Source organism: Schistocerca gregaria, chromosome 4 (assembly GCF_023897955.1).
Source record: "Schistocerca gregaria isolate iqSchGreg1 chromosome 4, iqSchGreg1.2, whole genome shotgun sequence".
Taxonomy (NCBI): domain Eukaryota; kingdom Metazoa; phylum Arthropoda; class Insecta; order Orthoptera; family Acrididae; genus Schistocerca; species Schistocerca gregaria.
The window spans coordinates 587,642,143-587,667,337 of record NC_064923.1 but is presented as its reverse complement, the minus strand read 5'-3'; the positions used below and the strand labels follow the sequence as shown (position 1 = coordinate 587,667,337).

At 40.8% G+C, this 25,195-nt stretch overlaps 1 protein-coding gene across 7 annotated transcripts in view; it reads right to left on the bottom strand.

The window, feature by feature from the left end:
- Positions 1-25,195, bottom strand: part of LOC126267071 (galectin-9-like) — a 134,333-nt gene that overhangs the window by 15,141 nt on the left and 93,997 nt on the right. For 2 of the 7 annotated variants that reach the window (XM_049971927.1, XM_049971928.1), the window contains exons 6-7: positions 17,543-17,638; positions 10,696-10,776 (exon numbers count right to left, since the gene is read on the bottom strand). The exons of 2 other annotated variants lie outside the window; for them this stretch is intronic. In XM_049971927.1, coding sequence (XP_049827884.1) covers positions 10,696-10,776; positions 17,543-17,638 — 177 coding nt within the window. The remainder of the gene's footprint in view (positions 1-10,695; positions 10,777-17,542; positions 17,639-25,195) is intronic. 3 more of the 7 variants (XM_049971930.1, XM_049971931.1, XM_049971929.1) reach the window with 2 other exon arrangements.

The following is a 25,195-nucleotide window of genomic DNA, read 5'->3' as shown; positions in this document are numbered from 1 at the left end:
GGTGATAATGGAAAGTATCATGGAGAAGAATCATGAGTCCTCCATGTGCTGGAGTGCCTTCAACAGAGGGGAGATCAATTCGGACTGACTGAAAATGGTGGAAAGCAAAGCGGTCGTGGGGACGCAGCTTTGTTTCCTGAAGACAGAAGATGACCGGCGAGTAGAATCGTAAGAGGATCGTCAATTCATCCCAATTGGCTCGAATGCCACGGATATTCCAATGGATAATGGACATAGGGTGGACAGAAAATTGAAGAATGTGACCAAGGTTGCCGTCAACTCAACGACTGCTCAGAGCTTGCGACCGACAGCGTGGAACAGCACTCAGCCGAAGGCAGAAGATCCTGGTCCATGGGTTGCTCAGGAGCAGTTCCTGTGACCAGAGATTGGGGACACAGAAAACAGCCGAGGGCGGTTACCGCAAGGTGGTGCTGTAGATGAGACACGCTGTGGCGGAGAAGGAGAGGAACTGGGTTTCTTATTAGCCTTCATGGAAACATGATGTTTAGATGAAGGAGGAACAGATGGTTGTGAAGTTGGGGTACGTAAAAAACTCTTCACGAGTATGCTCTTTTATGGAAATCCGAGTGTCTGACTTTTGGGATCGAGACTAAAGGTGAGATCACATGCCTGCGTGGCTGCCTCCTTGTTGGCTGAGGAGAGGCAAGGACAGTGCTGTATTTTCCTGCCTGAGGCACAGTGAGCTTTCGACTGGTGAATAATTTTCGAGCAGCAAAGGTCGACACCTTTTCCTTCACTCTGATTTCCTGAATGAGCTTTTCATCTTTAAAAATGGGGCAATCTCGAGAGGAAGCAGCGTGGTAACCCATACAGTTGATGCAACAAGGGGACGGAGGTGGACAAGCACCTTCATGGGCATCCTTGCCACACGTAACGCATTTGGCCGGATTGGAACAGGACTGGCTTGTATGATTGAATCGCTGGCACCGATAGCAACGTGTAGGGTTTGGGGCGTAGGGGCGAACGGAAATTATCTCATAGCCTGCTTTGATTTTTGATGGGAGTTGAACTCTGTTAAATGTCAAGAAAACAGTACGGGTTGGAACGATGTTCGTGTCAACCCTATTCATAACTCTATGAACAGCCATTATGCCCTGGTCAGACAGGTAGTGTTGAATTTCCTCGTAAGCCAGTCCATCAAGGGAGCGTGTGTAAATGACTCCACGTGAGGAATTTAAAGTGCGGTGTGAATCCACCCGGACAGGGAAGGTGTGGAGCAGTGAAGTACGCAGCACTTTTTGTGCCTGGAGGGCACGGACTGTTTCTAACAACTAGGTGCCATTCCGTAATCTGGAACAAGACTTTACAGGACCTGCAATTGCGTCAACACCTTTCTGAATAATGAAAGGGTTGACCGTGGAGAAGTCGTGACCTTCGTCAGCCCGAGAAACAACAAGGAACTGTGACAATGATGGAAGAACTGTCTGTGACTGAGACTCAGTGAACTTACGCTTGTGAGCGGACATAGTGGAAGATGAGGAAACCATTGTGGAAGAATCCCCCATGATTACCGGCGTCTCCAATGGCGTACTCCTCCCTTGTGGGGGCCCTTTCTGAGGGCACCCCCACCTTAGGTAATTGTTCACACCTCAGGTCACACCTCCCGAGAAACGGACGGAGAGACCAATCGGCACTTTCGGAAGGTATCAGCTCAGGCAATCACCCCTCCCTGGGCCTGGCCGTTACCAGGGGGTATGTACATGTCCTACCTGTCTACCTGGGGCGGGGAATTACGCGTTACCCCGTCACCAGCTACGCATGAAAATGTGTAGGTCGGCCTTCACACACACACAGGGAGGAAGAAAGAGAAAAACAAAAAAAGGGAAAGGAAAGAAGGGAGGTCTCAAACGCCGCAGTGGAGAAAAAGGTAAAGAGAAGAGGTAAGGAAAAGAGGAGGACAAAGGAAGGATGAAGACATGCAAGCAGAGAAAGTGAAGAATGTGTTACATTTTCGAGCGTCCGTCTCCAGACGTAGGCACAAACCCTACTTCCAGAGGAAGAGAAAGGGAAGGAAAGAGAGGTGAGGGGAGGGGAGGGGGGGGGGGCGAAGATGGGGGATAGGGAAGGATACGGAAAAGGAAGGTATGCAGCCCGGAAAGGAAGGAGGGCCACATTAGCTCGGGGTCCCGAGCTCGCTATGCTTGTATCCACAAAAGAGTTGTGGACCCCTTGGGGGGCCCCATTTTTGTGAATGAGTATCATCATGTTCTCTACAATATCATCTGAACAGATACACAACATGACTTTATAATTTTGAAAAGTGCACCTGCTTCGAAGCAGGGATGTAAATGGAGACACAGAGGCACCCACTGCAACAGCGTTGTTGTCCTATTTCGGCGGCATGTCTTCGAGAACAGAAATAATCCTCAAAAAGCACGACATCAAGTGTGTTTTCTGGCCACCAGCAAAATTGAGGAATTTATTGTGCTCGGTCAAAGACGACCTTGGTTTTAAGAAACTTGGCATGTATAAAAAAATCCCATGCCAATGCGGAAAATCTATTATTGGACAGATATGCTGAACCGTGCAAGAACGTTGCATCGAACACAGTCATACACACCAGGGGCAACCTGATAAATCAGCAGTAGCGGAGCATTACCTGGACACAGGACATTGTAAGCTTTATGAACAGATGCAAATTTTATCCCCAGCGTCATCTTTCTGGGACTGTGTTGTTAAGAAGGCCATACATATCCATACGGTGGACAATCTTATAAACAGGGATGCAGGTTTTCAACTAAGCACCGTCTGGAATCCAGCACTGGCTGCCATTAAATCAAAAACAGCGAAAACAAGAACTTCCAATTTATCAAGTGACGCAATGCTGAGATTTAGTCAGACTTTTAACTGCAGGAACGTCCAGTAGCACAGTGATTGCCCATAGCACAAGAGTGGATGGCCTTTCTGCAGCCAGGGGTGCCGCTTTCCTCCAACTGTGAGCGTCTTCCCACACACGTGTATTGCCTGCTCCCAGCATGATAAATTCTGACACCGCTGCGCAGTTATCATTAGTTGTGCCCTGCAGCAGTGACAGCAGCAGCTACCACCACCTTCTTTCATGAAGTTAATGTACTATGTTTGACCTTTTAGTGTATCCCTTCTTATTGGTGGTTTTTGAATTTTTTTCAATATGCATCTTGTTGCATTGAACTTACTGTTTCAGATAGAGTTTATTATTAAGTTTCTATACTAACTGTTCACTAATATGAAATCAGGTCAGTACTTTCTGTTATCACTCTGAGCTTTGCATATGTGCCACCTCCTTTTATGCACTTAAGAGATTGTGTTTGTTGTCACCATGTCATGATCCTCACAAAACCTAAGTTTAAACTCTTCTCTGTTACTGGAAAATCCTTATCCAAATCTACTTGCTGTCCTTTCAAGATAACTCCCTACTACAGTTAGTTAGTTAGTTAGTTATATTACTTCTTCCATGGATCATGAACACGATTCTTTCGTAATGATGTGGAACGTGTCAAAGTACACAAGATTCATTTATCCCAAATAATCATTGTTAGTCTTATATACGGTACAATTGTTAATGCTTACTGTATTTCTTTGGACTATGTCTAAAAATTCATCTATGGAGTAGGAGGAGTTGTCATTCAGGAATTCCCTTAACTTACTTTTGAATGCCGATTGGTTGTCTGTCAGACTTTTGATATTGTTTGGCAATTGACCAAACATCTTTGTGGCAGTATAATTCACCCTCTTTTGTGCCAATGTCAAATTCAATGAACGGTAGTGAAGGTCACCCTGTCTCCTAGTATTGTAGCTGTGGACTGTGCTATTAATTCTGAAGTGATCTGGGTTACTAACAACAAATTTCATTAGGCTGTATATATATTGTGAAGCTACTGGCAATATCCCTAATTCTTTAAATAATTGTCTACAAGATGATCTTGGATGAGCCCCAGACATTATTCTGATAACACGTTTTTGTGCAATAAATACCTTCTTTCTTAGTGATGAATTGCCCCAAAAGATGATTCCGTAAGAAAGCAACGAATGAAAATATGCATGGTAAGCTAACTTACTGATGTGCTTGTCTCCAAAATTTGCAATGACACTAATAGTATAGGTAGCTGAGCTCAATCGTTTCAGTAGATTGTCAATGTGTGTCTTCCAGTTTAAATTCTGATCAATACAGACACCCAGAAATTTTGAACAATCTTCTTTAGCTAAAGATTTTCCCCCACACTCTATATTTCCAGTGTTATGCCTTTCCCTGTACTGAACTGTATGTACAGTGTTTTTTCAAAGTTCAATGAAAGTCCATTTGCGGAAAACCACCTAATAACTCTTTGAAAAACATTATTTGCATTTTCCTCAGCTGATTCTTGCTTTTTAGGCTTGATTACAAGACTTGTGTCATCTGCAAAGAGAACCAAGTTTGCATCTTCATGAATATAATTAGGCAAGTCATTAACATATATTAAAAACAATAAAGGCCCCAAGACAGAACCCTGTGGTACCCCATTCTTGATACATCCCCAGTCTGAAAAATCTGATGTCCTTTGTGTACTATGTGGGTTTACTGTTTCAACCTTCTGCATTCTACCAGTTAAATAAATAAATAAATAAATAAATAAATAAATAAATAAATAAATATGAAGTGAACCATCTGCGTACTGAACCATTCATTCCATAGTACTTCAGCTTATCTAAGAGAGTTTCATGATCCACACAATCAAAAGCCTACAGTGTTGAAATCCCTCTTTATGATTATATTGTCCTTTTATTTTATTTTCTTTAAGTCTTCTATGTTTTCACACTTTCTTTTCCTTTTTTGTTTTCTTTTCAATCTCATATTCATTCTATGCAAAAGCAGAAAAATGGTTGGTAGGTTTAGCTGAAAATCTGATTATTAGTGATGCATCATTTACATGACAAATGTTCATAGCATTACCATCCACTTTTTGCTAGAATTATCGCTACCCCATTCCTGCCTTGTACTTCTCCTCTAATGTATATTACTCTCTTTAAATCACTGTTGAAATCTTCATGCCTGTGCCATATGTTTTCACAGACCTAAAATGTCAATGTTGCTGTTACACACCGAAGAGCCAAAAAAACTGGTACACCTGTGTGTAGGACCCCTGAGAGCATGCAGAAGTGCAGCAGCACATGTCATGGCCTCGACTAATGTCTGAAGTAGTGCCGCAGGGAACTGACACCATTAATCCTGCAGGGCTGTCCATACATCCGTTAAGAGTATGAGGGGGTGGAGATCTCTTCTGAACAGCATGTTGCAAGGCATCTCAGATATGCTCAATGATGTTCATATCTGGGGAGTTTGATGGCCAGTGGAGGTGTTTAAATTCAGAAGATTGTTCCTGGAGCCACTGCATAGCAATTCTGGATGTGTGGGGTGTCGTGTTGCCCTGCTGGAATTGCGCAAGTCCGCTGGAATGCAGAATGGACATGAATGGATGCAGTTGATCAGACATGATACTTATGTATGTGTCTGTCAGATATGTGTGCAGATGTCTCAAGATATGTGTGTGTAGACGTCATCCTACATCACAAAAACTATGCCAAAATGCTACCACCTGGTGTAACAGAAAATGATGGGTGACTAATAAGTTGGTTATAGATTGGCTCCATATAGTCTGGAGCAGGAGGACAGACGATCTTCTAAAGAATGGTAGGATGTTGATCCTTGATGCTTTCAATGGACATCTGACACCAGCAGTAAAGGCAGAGATCCTGAAATTAAAAATAGATATTGTTGTCATTCCAGAAGGCACAACTTCACAACTACAAGTGATAGACGTGGTGGTTGATAAGCCATTTAAAGACCATCTGAAGCATCTACATCTACATTTATACTCCGCAAGCCACCCAATGGTATGTGGCGGAGGGCACTTTACGTGCCACTGTCTTTACCTCCCTTTTCTGTTTCAGTTGCGTATGGTTCGCAGGAAGAACGACTCTCTGAAAGCCACCGTGCACGCTCACATATTTCTAATTTTACATTTGTGATCTCCTCGGGAGGTATAAGTAGAGGGAAGCAATATATTCGATACCTCATCCAGAAACGCACCCTCTCGAAACCTGGCGAGCAAGCTACACTGCGATGCAGAGCACCTCTCTTGCAGAGTCTGCCACTTGAGTTTGCTTAACATCACGGTTACCAAATAACCCTGTGATTAAACACGCCGCTCTTCTTTGGATCTTCTCTATCTCCTCCATCAACCCGATCTAGTACGGATCCCACACTGATGAGCAATACTCAAGTATAGGTCGAATGAGTGTTTTGTAAGCCAACTCCTTTGCTGATGGACGCCATTTTCTAAGGACTCTCCCAATGAATCTCAACCTGGTACCCGCCTTACCAACAATTAACTTTATATGATCATTCCACTTCAAATCATTCCGCATGCATACACCCAGATATTTTACAGAATTAACTGCTACCAGTGTTTGTTCCGCTATCATATAATCATACAATAAAGGATCCTTCTTTCTATGTATTCGCAATGCATTACATTTGTCTATGTTAAGGGTCAGTTGCCACTCCCTGCACCAAGTGCCTATCCACTGCATATCTTCCTGCATTTCGCTACAATTTTCTAATGCTGCAACTTCTCTGTATACTACAGCATCATCCGCGAAAAGCTGAATGGAACTTCTGACACTATCTACTAGGTCATTTATATATACTGTGAAAAGCAATGGTCCCATAACACTCCCCTGTGGCACGCCAGAGGTTACTTTAACGTCTGTAGACGTCTCTCCATTGATAACAACATGCTGTTTTCTGTTTGTTAAAAACTCTTCAATCCAGCCACACAGCTAGTCTGACATTCCGTAGGCTCTTACTTTGTTTATCAGGCGACAGTGTGGAACTGTATCGAACGCCTTCTGGAAGTCAAGGAAAATAGCATCTACCTGGGAGCCTGTGTCTAATATTTTCTGGGTCTCATGAACAAATAAAGCGAGTTGGGTCTCACATGATCACTGTTTCCGGAATCAATGTTGGTTCCTACAAAGTAGATTCTGGGTTTCCAAAAACGACATGATACTCGAGCAAAAAACATGTTCTAAAATTCTACAACAGATCGATAGGTCTATAGTTTTGGGCTTCTGCTCGACGACCCTTCTTGAAGACTGGGACTACCTGTGCTCTTTTCCAATCATTTGGAACCTTCCGTTCCTCTATAGACTTGCGGTACACAGCTGTTAGAAGGGGGGGGGGGGGGGGGGCAAGTTGTTTCACGTACTCTGTGTAGAAACCTTCCTCCCTTTTTTTTTTATATTCCTATTAACTTCCATATTCATGGATGCTGCAATGGCCTTATGATCACTGATTCCCTGTTCTGCACTTACAGAAGCGAAAAGTTCGGGTCTGTTTGTTATCAGTAGGTCCAAGATGTTATCTCCACGAGTCGGTTCTCTGTTTAATTGCTCGAGGTAATTTTCAGATAGTGCACTCAGTATAATGTCACTTGATGCTCTGTCCCTACCACCCGTCCTAAACATCTGAGTGTCCCAGTCTATATCTGGTAAATTGAAATCTCCACCTAAGACTATAATATGCTGAGAAAATTTATGTGAAATGTATTCCAAATTTTCTCTCAGTTGCTTTGCCACTAATACTGCTGTACAGCAGTTGGTTACAACGAAGTTCGTGTAAAAACAGCAGGCTCTGTGGACCATTCCAGTGAGAAGGACTAAGTGCCATCTTTATCTGACTAAGGGAGGTCTTTATCTTATTTTATTTTCTGTGTATTGTCATTTTTACTGTATCTTCAGTTATCTGTAGTAAGGTATCCATGTGTACATTTTCAAAATAAACCCAGTATGAGTATACATGTATTTGTGTAACCCCTTGTTGAACAGTGATGGGTCATCTTGGAGTTGTCCTGGATTCGAAATTGTTAGCTCCTTGCAGTGGAAAGAGGAAGCATTGCTGTACAACACATTACACCAGCAGGATGTGTTGTACAGTTCAGATCAACAAAATCTCTGGGAGGAAAGGAATCAAAAAAGGAAAAAAACAAGAGTAAAGTCTCTTGCATATGTCAGCACAATTGTTTGTTACATCCAATATATATTACTCCTACAAACAAAGATAAAATGTCAGCTTTTGAAAACCGATGTTTGAGGACCCTGCGCAGTGGCAATGTAGGACCGTTTCCGGCATGTCTTGCAGTATTCTCACTTGGATATTCACGGACTACACAGCTTTGACTACAGCCAGGTACCCTCGTATAATGCAGACAGCATCAAATAGGGCAAGTGCAATGGCTAGACATTTCCTGCAGTGGAATCAGGTAGATGTGCACACATACAGCCATGAAACAGCAGAGCAGCCATAATCTCCTTAAGTAGATTAGATTAGATTAGTACTTGTTCCATAGATCATGAATATGACACTTTGTAATGATGTGGAACATGTCAGGTTAATAAAGTAAATGAGGGGAAAATGATATCACAGCAAGAAAAACTGCTGACACCCATATGAATTATTGTATTGATAAGCTCTAGAAACAACTAGGTATCCCCGAGTAAAAAATCACTTCAAACTGAACCAATGATAATACACTGGAGGAAATTGGACTGAAAAATTAAATGGAGCATTTGGAGTTTCATTGAAACTATAGTCAATTAAATTCAAGTACAGTGGTTTTCAAGGAAAGTAATTGTAAGGATGAACACAATAAATATTTTATGCTCCTCATGTACTTCAAGTAAGGATATTAACAAGTTAGATTTTTCTCTCTGGGGCTCCGTGATAATACTGTAAACTATCAAAAAATCAAATGCATATATTTTAATACATATGTACCAATTTCTATATTCTCAATAGCAGAATGCCTACTTCCTTTAACTGTTTTCATATGGAGCAGCATCACATATTTCTCAGCGCAAAATTTCCAACAAAACCAACCAGAAATGCAGAACTTCTATCTTCTGGTCTGTACAGCGCCACAAGTCATTTTTTCAATGTTCATGCAGTACTACTCACAGATGTTGTGTGTGCTTTTATGATGCTGCAGTCATGACACATTTCTGAAGCTGATTGGATTCTGGATAGTGAACACCGCCATTTGCAACCTCTAAGCATTGAAACAGTTTGCTGGAGAATAAAATGCTTCAAACATTACCTTTAGATCCAAAAATGTGCATTTTCTTTTCTTTTATGTAATTATGGTACTTACCTATGGTAAACCCAACGTTTTAATATGATAAGTCTTGTGTGGAATACAAATAATGGAAGGTGTAAATGTAAATACATACCATATAGTTGCAGAGTTGAGTGATCGACAGGCACTTAAGATTTAAAATGTTGCCATTTTTTGGACAATGTGCTTCTTCACAGCTAACAAAACAACACACACACACACACACACACACACACACACACACACACACACACACACACACAGTTCCAGACATGACACATACAATTACAGTGTGCCAGAAATGCAGCTCAATTGGTTTGGGGGTTGTGTCAGGTTGTGTAGGTGGGAGGAGCAAGGAGATGGGGAGTGGGAGGGAGGGAGAGACAATGAGGGAATGAGGCATGATGTTATACCAGTGAGCTCACACTGCTGGACGCAGAGAAAGTTGAGTGAGGTACACAAAGTGTCCGCTTGAGTTAGGATGGAGAGGTAAAAGAACAGAGTGCAGGAGGACTGCGGAGACAATTGTGTGCATGTAGATTGGTGAAGTGAGGTGAGGTGAGGTGAGGGCATGGGGACAGGTAGGAGTGGTTGTGGATCAGAGATAGCAGAGATTGATGCCAAGAGGATTTCAGGATCAGAGTTAAGTGCATAATGTGTAAGGATGATTCCTATCTGGGTAAATCAGAGAAACTGGTATTGAGGGGAGGATCAATATGGCACAAGGTGGTGAAGCAGCCATTGAAGTTGAGCATATTGTGTTTGGCAGCATGTTCTGCCACTAGGTGGTGAAATCAGCTCACGACCACAGTTTGGCGGTGACCATTCGTTTGGGTTGACAACTGTTTAGTGGTAATGTCCACATAAAAAGTTGTGCAGAAGATACATGAGATAAGGTGTATGACAGGAATGCTTTCACAGATGACCCTGTCTCTGTCAGTGTGCTGAATTGGTGCAATGGGTAGGTCTTACACCTGTTTATTTCACAGAGATAGGACCTACATTACAGTGGGTTGGGAGTGGCTGTGGCATAAAGATGTACACTCAGAATTTTTATGTATCTAACTGTAATTAATGTTCTAAAAAAATATAAAAAAGGACCATTCACGCAAAAGCTAGACATGTAATAAACCATTACATAGATTTCCACCAGTAAGTACGAGGCTGAAGGGAACTGTGTATCTTATTCAACAATGTGGGCTCCGAACTTTCTAAGCTGTTATTTTAAATAAAAGTTATTTGTTTTACTGATAACAGGAAATGAACTAAATGGTTTACTGCAATGAGGTGACAGGCATGGGAATATGGGCTAAGAGCAGTAATATGGTGCAAGAAAAAATTCATGGTTTTGTTGACCTACCTCACTGTTCACTTGATCCCACTTGTAGTATTTTCTTTTTAAGGTGAGAATGTTAGTACAGGGACATTTACATCTATTAGGGATGCAAACTCACACAATTTTTTTTGGCCAAATTATGAAAGTGGCATGCATGGTGCCTAATGGAATCCTTGTTGATGCCACTAGAGCACAATCTCTACCTACCGGACTTAGGTGTCCTGTAAGAGCTGCTCCTGCCAGGCCGGCACCCAACAATGAGCCTGTGCCTGGTCCATGTCCACCACCCTAAAATATTTGTTTCCAGTTTGTATTACTGTACAACAGAGACAAATCACGTGAGTACTGAAATTGATTTTTCTCTGTCTTATTATATGCAAGCTTTCATTAATTTACATTCAAATCACCAAAAATAGGATCTTCACACTCTACAGTAAATAAATACTAATACATCAACTTCTTGCAAAGCAGTTCATAAGTTAAACACTGGTCTGTTTGCTCTGTCTTGTCGTGGATATAACACATGGTAACATAGCATTCAGAATGCTTCATAGTGAATTTTCAGTGTACATTAATTCTGGAAAGATGGATTATTTTGATTAAATAAGTTTTAACCATGTACAAACATATTTATTGTCACAAATGTTTTTGGGTTTAGATGACTTCTGATAGCAGCTCTTAATTATCCTGAATATAGAGTTATAAATAAGTATCTTACAAAAAGATAGTAGCAGCAGCTTTGGACATAAGTATCAGTAATGTTGTATAACGTCATGATGTTTAAGTGAAATATATATACAAACAAACAGAAATCTTACACAACCAGAGTGTTGTTGTACACCTATAAGTGTTTGAACCACACTGGGGGAGCAGCTAGCCACACTGGGGGAGCAGCTATAAAATAAAACAGTTACACACAGACCTAAATATGTTTTCAGAAGTATTACTAGCCTGCAGCAACTACTCCTGTTCCACCAGTATCTCACAAAACTTGTGAACATACAACACAACTCCTGCTGTGGCAGTTTCATATGTTTGTCTGTACGTAAATTTCATGTAAACATTATCATGAGGTGATGTGCAATATTATGAATAATTATCTTGTGTGTAACTACAACTAGGGTGTTTAAGTTTATATTTTCATATTCAGGATAATTAATTACTGATCACATGGTCTTGGGACCATGACTAATTGTGGCAGTGAATATGTATTTATATAGCATGAGATAATGTAAGCGTGCTGGTTGCAGGATACACTGATGAGACAAAACACTATGATCATCTGCTTAATAATGAATTGGTGTATCTCTGGAAGGCAACACAGCTGCGATCTTGTGCAGCATGGCTTCAACAAGTTCTTTGGTATGTCTGGAAGTATTCGGCACCACACATCTACGCAAAGGTCATACAAATCCAGTAAATTATGGGTCGGGGAGCTGGTGCCCTATAGCTTCCCAAATGTGATGTTCCATCAGATTGAGACCAAGTCAATGTGAGCTCACTACCTTGCTCCTCAAATCAGTGTAGCACAATTCCGGTTGCGACATATACATTTATCCTGCTGAGGTAGTCTGTCACCATCAGGGAGACATCAAGCGTGAAGGGATACAGGTGGTCTGAAATTATGTTCATATAGTCTACAGTTGTAATGGTATCTTTTATTACTACCACAGGTCCCATGGAAGCTCAGATGAATGTCCTCCATGGCATTTACTTGCCCATACCAGGATGCATTTGTGGTGCAATGCACATTTCGAACAGCCATTGCCATGGATTTTATCGAATACAGACATGACCATTTATCTGAGACACGGACAAACTTTGATTACTTGTAGACCTGATTCACATACTTAAGCTAGCAGGCTGCCTCATCATGTGACTGACAGCAGTACCCCTAGTACATAAAGTCAAAACTGTAGTGTCCATGACAATGCTTATGGGTTAACCCACCAATATGAATAGCACACCTTCCCTGACATAACACACTAACAAATTATACCTCATAACACACATTTTTTGGAGTACATTCATTTTATGTAATTACTTTTTGACTGGGATTGCCATCTCACTGCTATATTTTGTTTTTCTGTTCTTTCTCATATTAGCATTAGTAAATAATATTTCTCCACTGTGGATGTAATAGAATGGTCCAACTGTTGACACTGAAGGTAATCTGTAATGAATTAGGTGTAACTAGTTGCTTTTATAGGTGTCTATTTTTCCATGGTGACATTTTATGATGCCTGGCATTCCCTGTCAAGATGTTTACATTTTTTACATGTTGTGAACATTGTTTCTTTACTAAAAGAATTGCAGAAGGTTGTAACAAAAGTTTTTAAGACAGCTTTTGAAAAACATAGTACATAATAAAACGCATAAATAAATGTACACATCTGAAGATGTCATGAACATTGTTTCGTTATGTATGACGTTTTGCAAAAGCTGTCCTAAAAACTTTTGTTACAAAATTCTGCAATTTTGTTACTAAAGAAACAATGTTCACAACATGTAAATAAATGTAAACGTCTTATGTGGGAATGCCACGCATCTTAAATTGTCACCACTGAAAAATAGACACCTATAAAAGCTACTGGTTATAGCTAATTCAATACAAATTACCTTCAATTTCAACAGTTGCACTGTTCTATTACATCCACAGTGGAGGAGCATTATTTACTAATGTTAAAAGAACAGAAAAACAAAATACAGCAGTGAGATGGCAATCCTAGTCGACAAGTAATTATGAATAACTTTGGAATTATAGGCCACAGGCAGGTCCTTTGAGTTTTTGAAATTTAATGTGTTAACATTCAGAAACACTATTAGTAAACTTTTTTAAATGGCTGTCAAAGAATACTTCTGATGACTGATCACATAGGCATGTTTTTTTTTCCCACTTTTTCCGCAATACTACATAAATTAAGCCAACATTTCTTTGTTCATTTTAAAAAGTTTACCAGTCTAAATTGTTTGAATTTGGCATACATATTATGCAGAAGTTGGCTGAAATAGCTGAAAATGTGTCCCAGGTGGAGTATAACATGAGCATCTCACTCTCTCGCCCATCAGTTTCTTCTGTTGGCTGGATTAAAACCTACTACTGGCCACCTGTGATCTACCTGATTAACAAAACCACAATTTATCCAACCATGTTACACATTTCCACTGACCCATGGTCCAACCTCGACAATCCTGTACCCACTGCAAATCATAATCGACTGTGCTGTTGGGTCAACTTGGGAACATGTAGGGGAGGTCTGCTATGAAACCCTCTGTTCAACAGTTAGTGCTGAAAGGTGTGCTCTGAAACACTTGTGCCAACACCGGCATTGTGCTTATCATCAGATGTGCCACCTATCCTACTTTACAGAGTCTGCAATCCTCTGACCTACATGTTCAGTGATAAAGTGTGGACGTCAACCACTTTGTCACATTCTCACGATTTAACCATCTTTCAACCACTTTCCATATATGTTCACGACAGTAGAATGCGAACAGCCAATCAGCCTTGCTGCTTTTGAGTTGTTTGTTCCCAGGCCCTGGACTACAACAATTTGTCCTTTGTCACAGTCTAAATGTCAGTGGATTTCTCCACTTGTGGTTCATATTGTCCCTAGAATAATTCACCAATCAGCTTTGCTCCACTTATAAACATTACTCATCACATCACATGCTTGCAACGCCACCTGGCAGCATTCAATCTCATAGTGGGCAGTGGTCATAACATTTTGGCTCATCGTTGTGTGTATGTAGGGTAACATTTGCAACAACCTGTGAAATGAGTGCACTGTGGTGTAAGCAAACAGTGTTCTGGACTGAGAGGTATTTTATTTGCATTTATTAGTAGAGAAGTGATGAATATGTGCTGATAACAACGGTTGTAGACAGTTCACGTCCAAGATGTGGATCAATCTGAATTTGAATTTGACTACCCGACTAACATTTTGCCAGTATCCATGCCACGTAGTGGAAATTAAAAGGCGCAATTATGTCAAACCCACAGATGTCTGCAAGTGAGGTGCAGTTAATGCTTGAGGTAGAAGGGATTTTCATTTCTAATATGTAGCCTGTGAGGGAGGGGGTGGAGGGATAGGTTGTTGTAGAAAATTCCCAGTCAGTCGACTGTGCGCCAGCATCTTGGCTCAAATGCTAGAACTCCCTGCACCGTCTTATGGAGTATGGGGATTGTGAATGAGTGGATGGTTATCCATCTGTCAGACTATTGTCAGAGCTCACCCAGTTTAGCTGCCCTGTTGGTGCAACTGAGAGGTGTTGGCAGTGTGCTTGCACTTCCCTGACACAACACACACACACACACACACACACACACACACACACACACACACAACAACAACAACAACACAGTGCACAAGCTCATCACAGTGAACTACACGCCACAAAAAGCAGTCCATACATGCTGCACTGAGAAAAGAAGCTGTAATTTATTAACTGAAGGCCACCTTTGTTCACTTAGACTGAACTTATTTAAAGCTGTTCTTAATTACAAACAGTTTTAAATAAATACAACCTAAGTGGAAACATACCACTCTCATAAAAGCATGGGTCCAATCAAATAAGCAGCTAGGTACTAAAATCTCTCTGCATTGATTCTTACTTCTAAAATGTGTACTATTTATTTTTCTTTGGCATTCACAAATGATGCAAGGTTTGCTCGTTTTAAGTTTCACTCTGATTTCTGTGGCAGGATGCCCTTTCTGGTGCCTAATTAATAGGAGATATTAGGTACAGGGGGAGGAATCTTTTAGTAATTTAACTGACTGTGCTTCAGATCTTTTAAAGGTAAATAAAGAATCATATTTATCTGCATCTGTACTCTGCACACCAACTGTGTGGTGTGTGGCAGAGAGTACACAGTATACCAGTCTATTTCCAAATCCTATTCCGTACATAGATGGAAAGCCGAAAGAGACTGTTGGTACTTCTCTGTCCTGTATGGGCCTGAATCTCTCTAGTTTATAGGTCATTGTCATTATACAAGAGAATTGCAGGAAGTAGCATGAATTGACTCCTTCACTTTTTTTTAATGTGGGACCTTGGAATTTTGTAATTCAGATGAGGACCTTGAAAGTACTTCTTTTGTGCATTAACTTCTCTTACTTAAGTTTGTTCATTATTTATTTATTTCCTCTGAAATATAAATGATAGAAATTCTGTGTGTATGGAATATTTGAACACACTATTGCTGTTATTGTTCACGTTGTGTTCAAACCGTATCTTACCCTTTATAGTACATTTTATTTTTCTGTGACTGTCTACCCACCTCATTCGCCAACATATACATTGTGCAGCATGATGTGTGCCTGTTGCGAGCCTCATGAGGCATGTTTCTTAGGCCTATTTTTTAGCATTATTTCACCCTGGCAATGTTTCCCTCACGCTTGTTAACAGATTTCCTCTGTTAATCATTTGGCAACACAAACTGTAGGCCTTTTCGCTGTTCTTTGTGCCACTTTTACAAAACCTTCATCTCACAAAGAACATTACAACAGAATCAGAATACAAATTAAATTTTATTTTCTTCCATGACTTGTTTTGGAGGTTTACACCTTTGACTTGCCTTTTATATCATAAACAGTCACAGTTTCCAAATTACTATCCAATATGAACACATGCTGCATTAACTACAGATCTGTGGCTGAAATAGGTAGAACATCACACAAAAACCAAATTTGATCTAAGGACAAAGTATGAGGGAGAATCAGAAAGTCTTTGCCCCAATTTTTTATTAGCTGAAATAAGTTAGATGTAAGTGATAAACAAATATACATAGTATTCTATGTACTTTACACTATTTTACCGCATAGTTCACAAACCAGTTCAGATGTCTGTCCCTTCACGGCACTAAATTTGTTCCCTGTGGTAGAAATTGTGGAAATCAAAGGGCGAGGCCCTGACTCTGTGGTAGGTGGTTCAGACTCTCCTGGTGAAATGACTGGAGCTCATCTAATGGTCTGATTCTCAAGTGGGCTTTCCGAATACGAATTGTCATGCAAGTCTTCACAGTCTTTCGCGAACTAGCAATACTATCACCTCACTATTCTCAAAATGAGACTTTTTTTTCATACAAGGGCTGCATTTCTCTGTGGATTTCAATGGGCATTCATACCCTTGCTCGATAGAAAGAAAGTCACACTTTGTTGTTCATATGCTGTGGGCAAAAACTGCCATTTTCAACAACTGACAGCAGCTCCAGGCCAGAGAGCTACTGGCATATAAGGCCAGGCGCGCCCAAAAAGGTTCACCAGTGACTTTGTATTTACAGCCATAATTCAGCTAAAAAATAGTGGCAGAAACTTTATGGTTTGCTCTCATAAATTAACTTCCACTTAGGATGTCACAACTGGGATGAAACATATTACAGTAAACAACTATGTTTTGCTAGATGGTGGGCCCTGTTAACCACAGAATAATGAGGTTATGGATAAAGTACAGATAGAAAACTAAAATCTTTCCTAAGAGTGTAATGAATAAATTGTTGAGTAAAAAACCTCTGCCACCAGTGAGCTCAAGAATCTTCAGGTAGGCTTGATTACTTCGCTGGACATTTAGTAAGCAATGGAGGAAAAAAAGTAGATACTGTAACAAAGTTAACATTCCATATTAAATTTTGGATGAAGAAAGGACTACGAAGAATCCTGTAAATGTGAATTATCCTGCTCAGTACAAACAAAGATATTTTACTATTCTCAGTTGCAAATGACATGCTGAAAACAACTTGTATAGGTCCTCTAATGATAAGTAAAAATCAATATTTTACAGTGTTCATTTAAGATGAATTAAACTGAGATGGGAACTACACCACAGCTACACAACCTACAGGCATTCTCAATCAATTAATATGGTTACGATTTGTGGTGAGGAAACATTGGAATGCAACAACATACCACACTAAACCCACATTAGAAGTAACTTCTGATTAGTGTGTGCCTATGGTGTTATTGTCTACCATGCTCCTTTTGTATCATATAAAGAACAGTGTAGAAATCTAGTTCTTTAACAGGCAAGTGAAGGGAAGAAATGAAGTGATACTCACAGTTCCAAGTGTTCCTGCAATAGCGTACTTTGCTTTATCTAATAGCCCCCCAGAACTTTTATGTGCTGGATATTGATTGTATCCAAGTGTTTGAGGCTGCAAGAAATCATTAATGAGATAAAGCAAAGTTTTTCTCACAAAAATCTTTACAAGAATCAGTACTTGTACTGTAATACAACATAGAGAGTACAATAATTTTTTGTAACCCAAGTACAACCAACCACAAATTTCCTATCAGATTCTTATTAATACTGCATCATTTACAGTATAAAAAGCAACCCCCCCCCCCACACATCCCCCAGCACACGCACACACACACACACACACACACACACACACACACACACACACACACACACAGTGTTTCTTAGGGATAATAGTGTTAAGCCGTTCATCTTAGATAGCTCAGAAAATGAACGTGGATCAAGCTGAACTAAGAAATTTGCTTTGAAAAACCAAGTAAAGATCAACTGCACTCATCAGTTCCAAAACTAGTCAAACTATACAAGAATGGATTTTGTTGTCTGCAAATACAGGTTGAAAAGAAGTATATAATAAACAGTTGTAACATTCCCACACTGCTTAAGTTCAAAGTTTTTTTAAACTGTGTGGTTACATTAAGGACAATATCAGTGGTGTAAGTAATGACTGAAGGCAGTAATTTAAACAAAACTCAACAAACACCATTTACAGAATTTTACAGGAGTAGTATTTTTTTTAGAAACTCAGTATTGTTGACCCAAAAAATTTCAAAAATGTAATACTGGTCATCCATGTAGATAGAGTCTGATGAAGGAATAGCTGAAGTTCATCACTATCTCCTTTATTAAGGAAAACAGTTAGAAATTACAAATTTTTACAGAACTTGACATAACCACATTCTTCTTTAGTGCTAAGAATACTTTCACAATTTTATTTGTATCTTTGAAACAGTTGAGTAATTTAAAATTTGGGAGTTCTTTTTATACAGAAATTGATGTTCTGAAACTTTCATGCACAACATTTTTCAGTTGGAGTAGCCGTTTTTGAATGACAGGTGTTGGAACATGGGCATAATTTACTTTTCTGCCAAATCGGCACTATACTCTTCTTGAAGCAATAGTCTACAGCTGTCAAGCACTTTAAATATTGCACTGCAAACCACCATCTGCATCAACACAACTTTATTGCTCTACAGGTTTTCGTTCATAAAACCATCATCACTCATGAGATAGCTAGACATTGGTAATTTACACACACACACACACACACACACACACACACACACACACACACACACACACACACACACACACGTCCAGGGCCTCGCTGCAATGGAGCACTTCCTTTCACGCCGATCACCTACCACCCTACCTAAAACCTCTTTCCTCGTCACCTTAGCCAGCTTCATCCTGACCCACAACTTCTTCACTTTTGAAGGCCAGACATACCAACAATTAAAGGGAACAGCCATGGGTACCAGGATGGTCCCCTCGTATGCCAACCTATTTATGGGTTGCTTAGAGGAAGCCTTCTTGGTTACCCAAGCCTGCCAACCCAAAGTTTGGTACAGATATATTGACGACATCTTCATGATCTGGACTCACAGAGAAGAACAACTCCTGAATTTCCTCTCCAACCTCAACTTCTTTGGTTCCATCAGATTCACCTGGTCCTACTCCAAATCCCATGCCACTTTCCTTGATGTTGACCTCCATCTGTCCAATGGCCAGCTTCACACATCCGTCCACGTCAAACCCACCAACAAGCAACAGTACCTCCATTATGACAGCTGCCACCCATTCCATATCAAACAGTCCCTTCCCTACAGCCTAGGCCTTCGTGGCAAACGAATCTGCTCCAGTCCGAATTCCTGAACCATTACACCAACAACCTGAAAACAGCTTTCGCATCCTGCAACTACCCTCCCGACCTGGTACAGAAGCAAACAACCAGAGCCACTTCCTCATCCCCTCAAACCCAGAACCTCTCACAGAAGAACCCTAAAAGTGCCCCACTTGTGACAGGATACTTCCCAGGACTGGATCAGACTCTGAATGTGGCTCTCCAGTAGGGATACGACTTCCGAAAATCCTGCCCCGAAATGAGATCCATCCTTCATGAAATCCTCCCCACTCCACCAAGAGTGTCTTTCCGCCGTCCACCTAACCTTCGTAACCTCTTGGTTCATCCCTATGAAATCCCCAAAGCACCTTCCCTACCCTCTGGCTCCTACCCTTGCAACCACTCCCGGTGTAAAACCTGTCCTATGCACCCTCCCACCACCACCTACTCCAGTCCTGTAACCCGGAAGGTGTACACGATCAAAGGCAGAGCCACGTGTGAAAGCACCCACGTGATTTACCAACTGACCTGCCTACACTGTGACGCTTTCTATGTGGGAATGACCAGCAACAAACTGTTCATTCGCATGAATGGACACAGGTAGACAGTGTTTGTTGGTAATGAGGATCACCCTGTGGCTAAACATGCCTTGGTGCACAGCCAGCACATCTTGGCACAGTGTTACACCGTCCGAGTTATCTGGATACTTCCCTCCAACACCAACCTATCCGAACTCCGGAGATGGGAACTTGCCCTTCAGTATATCCTCTCTTCTCGATATCCGCCAGGCTTCAACCTCCGCTAATTTCAAGTTGCCGCCGCTCATACCTCACCTGTCATTCAACATCATCTTTGCCTCCACACTTCCGCCTTGACTTACATCTCTGCCCATACCCTTTGCCTTTAAATCGCGTGAGTGTATGCCTATCCTTTTTTCCCCCTAAGGTAAGTCTTTCCGCTCCCGGGATTGGAATGACTCCTTACCCTCTCCCTTAAAACCCACATCCTTTCATCTTTCCTTTTCCTTCCCTCTTTCCTGACGAAGCAGCCGCCGGTTGCGAAAGCAAAAATTCTGTGTGTTTTATTCATAGTGCCTATCTACCGGCGCTTTCCCGCTTGGTAAGTCTTGGAATCTTTGTTTTAATATATTTTTCCCATGTGGAAGTTTCTTATATTATATATATATCCCCCCCCATGAACCATGGACCTTGCCATTGGTGAGGAGGCTTGCGTGCCTCAGCGATACAGATGGCCGTACCGTAGGTGAAAACCACAACGGAGGGGTATCTGTTGAGAGGCCAGACAAACGTGTGGTTCCTGAAGAGGGGCAGCAGCCTTTTCAGTAGTTGCAGGGGCAACAGTCTGGATGATTGACTGATCTGGCCTTGCAACATTAACCAAAACGGCGTTGCTGTGCTGGTACTGCGAACGGCTGAAAGCAAGGGGAAACTACAGCCGTAATTTTTCCCGAGGACATGCAGCTTTACTGTATGATTAAATGATGATGGCATCCTCTTGGGTAAAATATTCCCGAGGTAAAATAGTCCCCCATTCGGATCTCCGGGCGGGGACTACTCAGGAGGATGTCGTTATCAGGAGAAAGAAAACTGGCGTTCTACGGATCGGAGTGTGGAATGTCAGATCCCTTAATCGGGCAGGTAGGTTAGAAAATTTAAAAAGGGAAATGGATAGGTTAAAGTTAGATATAGTGGGAATTAGTGAAGTTCGGTGGCAGGAGGAACAAGACTTCTGGTCAGGTGATTACAGGGTTATAAACACAAAATTAAATAGGGGTAATGCAGGAGTAGGTTTAATAATGAATAGGAAAATAGGAATGCGGGTAAGCTACTACAAACAGCATAGTGAACGCATTATTGTGGCCAAGATAGATACGAAGCCCACACCTACTACAGTAGTACAAGTTTATATGCCAACTAGCTCTGCAGATGACGAAGAAATTGAAGAAATGTACGATGAAATAAAAGAAATTATTCAGAAGGGAGACGAAAATTTAATAGTAATGGGTGACTGGAATTCGAGTGTAGGAAAAGGGAGAGAAGGAAACATAGTAGGTGAATATGGATTGGGCTAAGAAATGAAAGAGGAAGCCGCCTAGTAGAATTTTGTACAGAGCACAACTTAGTCATAGGTAACACTTGGTTTAAGAAACATGAAAGAAGGTTGTATACGTGAAAGAACCCTGGAGATACTAAAAGGTATCAGATAGATTATATAATGGTAAGACAGAGATTTAGGAACCAAGTTTTAAGTTGTAAGACATTTCCAGGGGCAGATGTGGACTCTGACCACAATCTATTGGTTATGACCTGTAGATTAAAACTGAAGAAACTGCAAAAATGTGGGAAATTAAGGAGATGGGACCTGGATAAACTGAAAGAACCAGAGGTTGTACAGAGTTTCAGGGAGAGCATAAGGGAACAATTGACAGGAATAGGGGAAAGAAATACAGTAGAAGAAGAATGGGTAGCTCTGAGGGATGAAGTAGTGAAGGCAGCAGAGGATAAAGTAGGTAAAAAGACGAGGGCTGCTAGAAATCCTTGGGTAACAGAAGAAATATTGAATTTAATTGATGAAAGGAGAAAATATAAAAATGCAGTAAATGAAGCAGGCAAAAAGGAATACAAACGTCTCAAAAATGAGATCAACAGGAAGTGCAAAATGGCTAAACAGGGATGGCTAGAGGACAAATGTAAGGATGTTGAAGCTTATCTCACTAGGGGTAAGATAGATACTGCCTACAGGAAAATTAAAGAGACCTTTGGAGAGAAGAGAACCACTTGTATGAATATCAAGAGCTCAGATGGCAACCCAGTTCTAAGCAAAGAAGGGAAAGCAGAAAGGTGGAGTGAGTATATAGAAGGTTTATACAAGGGTGATGTACTTGAGGACAATATTATGGAAATGGAAGAGGATGTAGATGAAGACGAAATGGGTGATACGATACTGTGTGAAGAGTTTGACAGAGCACTGAAAGACCTGAGTCTAAACAAGGCCCCCGGAGTAGACAACATTCCATTAGAACTACTGACGGCCTTGGGAGAGCCAGTCATGACAAAACTCTACCAGCTGGTGAGCAAGATGTATGAGACAGGCGAAATACCCTCAGACTTCAAGAAGAATATAATAATTCCAATCCCAAAGAAAGCAGGTGCTGACAGATGTGAAAATTACCGAACTATCAGTTTAATAACTCACAGCTGCAAAATACTAACGCGAATTCTTTACAGACGAATGGAAAAACTGGTAGATGCGGACCTCGGGGAGGATCAGTTTGGATTCCGCCGAAATGTTGGAACACGTGAGGCAATACTGACCTTACGACTTATCTTAGAAGAAAGATTAAGAAAAGGCAAACCTACATTTCTAACATTTGTAGACTTAGAGAAAGCTTTTGACAATGTTGACTGGAATACTCTTTTTAAAATTCTAAAGGTGGCGGGGGTAAAATACAGGGAGCGAAAGGCTATTTACAATTTGTACAGAATCCAGATGGCAGTCATAAGAGTCAAGGGGCATGAAAGGGAAGCAGTGGTTGGGAAAGGAGTGAGACAGGGTTGTAGCCTCTCCCCGATGTTATTCAATCTGTATATTGAACAAGCAGTAAAGGAAACAAAAGAAAAATTTGGAGTAGGTATTAAAATTCATGGAGACGAAGTAAAAACTTTGAGGTTCGCCGATGACATCGTAATTCTGTCAGAGATGGCAAAGGACTTGGAAGAGCAGTTGAACGGAATGGACAGTGTCTTGAAAGGAGGATACAAGATGAACATCAACAAAAGCAAAACGAGGATAATGGAATGTAGTCCAATTAAATCGGGTGATGCTGAGGGAATTAGATTAGGAAATGAGACACTTAAAGTAGTAAAGGAGTTTTGCTATTTAGGAAGTAAAATAACTGATGATGGTCGAAGTAGAGAGGATATAAAATGTAGACTGGCAATGGCAAGGAAAGCGTTTCTGAAGAAGAGAAATTTGTTAACATCGAATATAGATTTAAGTGTCAGGAAGTCATTTCTGAAAATATTTGTTTGGAGTGTAGCCATGTATGGAAGTGAAACATGGACGATAACTAGTTTGGACAAGAAGAGAATAGAAGCTTTCGAAATGTGGTGCTACAGAAGAATACTGAAGATAAGGTGGATAGATCACGTAACTAATGAGGAGGTATTGAATAGGATTGGGGAGAAGAGAAGTTTGTGGCACAACTTGACTAGAAGAAGGGATCGGTTGGTAGGACATGTTTTGAGGCATCAAGGGATCACAAATTTAGCATTGGAGGGCAGTGTGGAGGGTAAAAATCTTAGAGGGAGACCGAGAGATGAGTACACTAAGCAGATTCAGAAGGATGTAGGTTGCAGTAGGTACTGGGAGATGAAGAAGCTTGCACAGGATAGAGTAGCATGGAGAGCTGCATCAAACCAGTCTCAGGACTGAAGACTATATATATATATATATATATATATATATATATATATATATATATATATATATATATATATATATATATATAACAGAAAGAAACTTCCACATGGGAAAAATATATTAAAAACAAAGATTCCAAGACTTACCAAGCAGGAAAGCGCCGGCAGACAGGCACATGAACAAAACACACAAACACACACACAGAATTACGAGCTTTCGCAACTGGCAGTTGCTTCGTCAGGAAGGAAGGAAGGAGAGGGAAAAATGAAAGGATGTGGGTTTTAAGGGAGAGGGTAAGGAGTCATTTCAATCCCGGGAGCGGAAAGACTTCCCTTAGGGGAAAAAAAGGACAGGTGTACACTCGCGCGCACACACACACACACACACACACACACACACACACATCCATCTGCACATACACAGGGTCTGTGTATGTGCAGATGGATGTGTGTGTGTGTGTGTGTGTGTGTGTGTGTGTGTGTGTGTGTGTGTGTGTGTGCGCGCGCGAGTGTACACCTGTCCTTTTTTTCCCCTAAGGGAAGTCTTTCCGCTCCCGGGATTGGAATGACTCCTTACCCTCTCCCTTAAAACCCACCTCCTTTCATTTTTCCCTCTCCTTCCCTCTGTCCTGACGAAGCAACTGCCAGTTGCGAAAGCTCGTAATTCTGTGTGTGTGTTTGTGTGTTTTGTTCATGTGCCTGTCTGCCTGCGCTTTCCCGCTTGGTAAGTCTTGGAATCTTTGTTTTTAATGGCACTTCAATATATATATATATATATATGGTATAATGGCACTTCACTATAAGTTTCCCTCTGTAAGTTTATGTTAGAGGATCATGATAACGAAATTGAAATACAATGAAATCCCACTTTTACACTTCTCAACAGACTTTAAAAAATGGTGTAAAATGCAGGAAAATGTAAAATGTGGGAAAAAATGTTTGAAGTGGGAAAAGTTACATATAGGAGCCTCCTTTGCATTTTTGAACTTTCTGTATGATATATTTACAGGCTATAATACGTATCAAAATCCTTGCTACAACTTGTTTATTATCCGATAAAGATTTAGTATCTGATAAAAACTGCTGGTGTAACTGGAACTAGTAACTGTCTGGGAAGTAGAAATGTTTGACTTAATTTCATACATTATCAGTGTTGTTGGAAAGCCTGCAGCCATCACTGATTATTTAAATAAAGAAACATTGCACCAGTTATGCATTTTTTCATGCTTAGCAAGACACATTTCAAGAATTTTTTCCTCTTGTCAAGAACAAATATTTATGTAAGTATTTTGTGTGCTGTTTGCATGTGTGTTGTTCTGCATCTTCTGCACTATAGTCATCTGTAAGAGGTTACCTGGTACTGTGCCTCCTAAATTACATAGAAGAC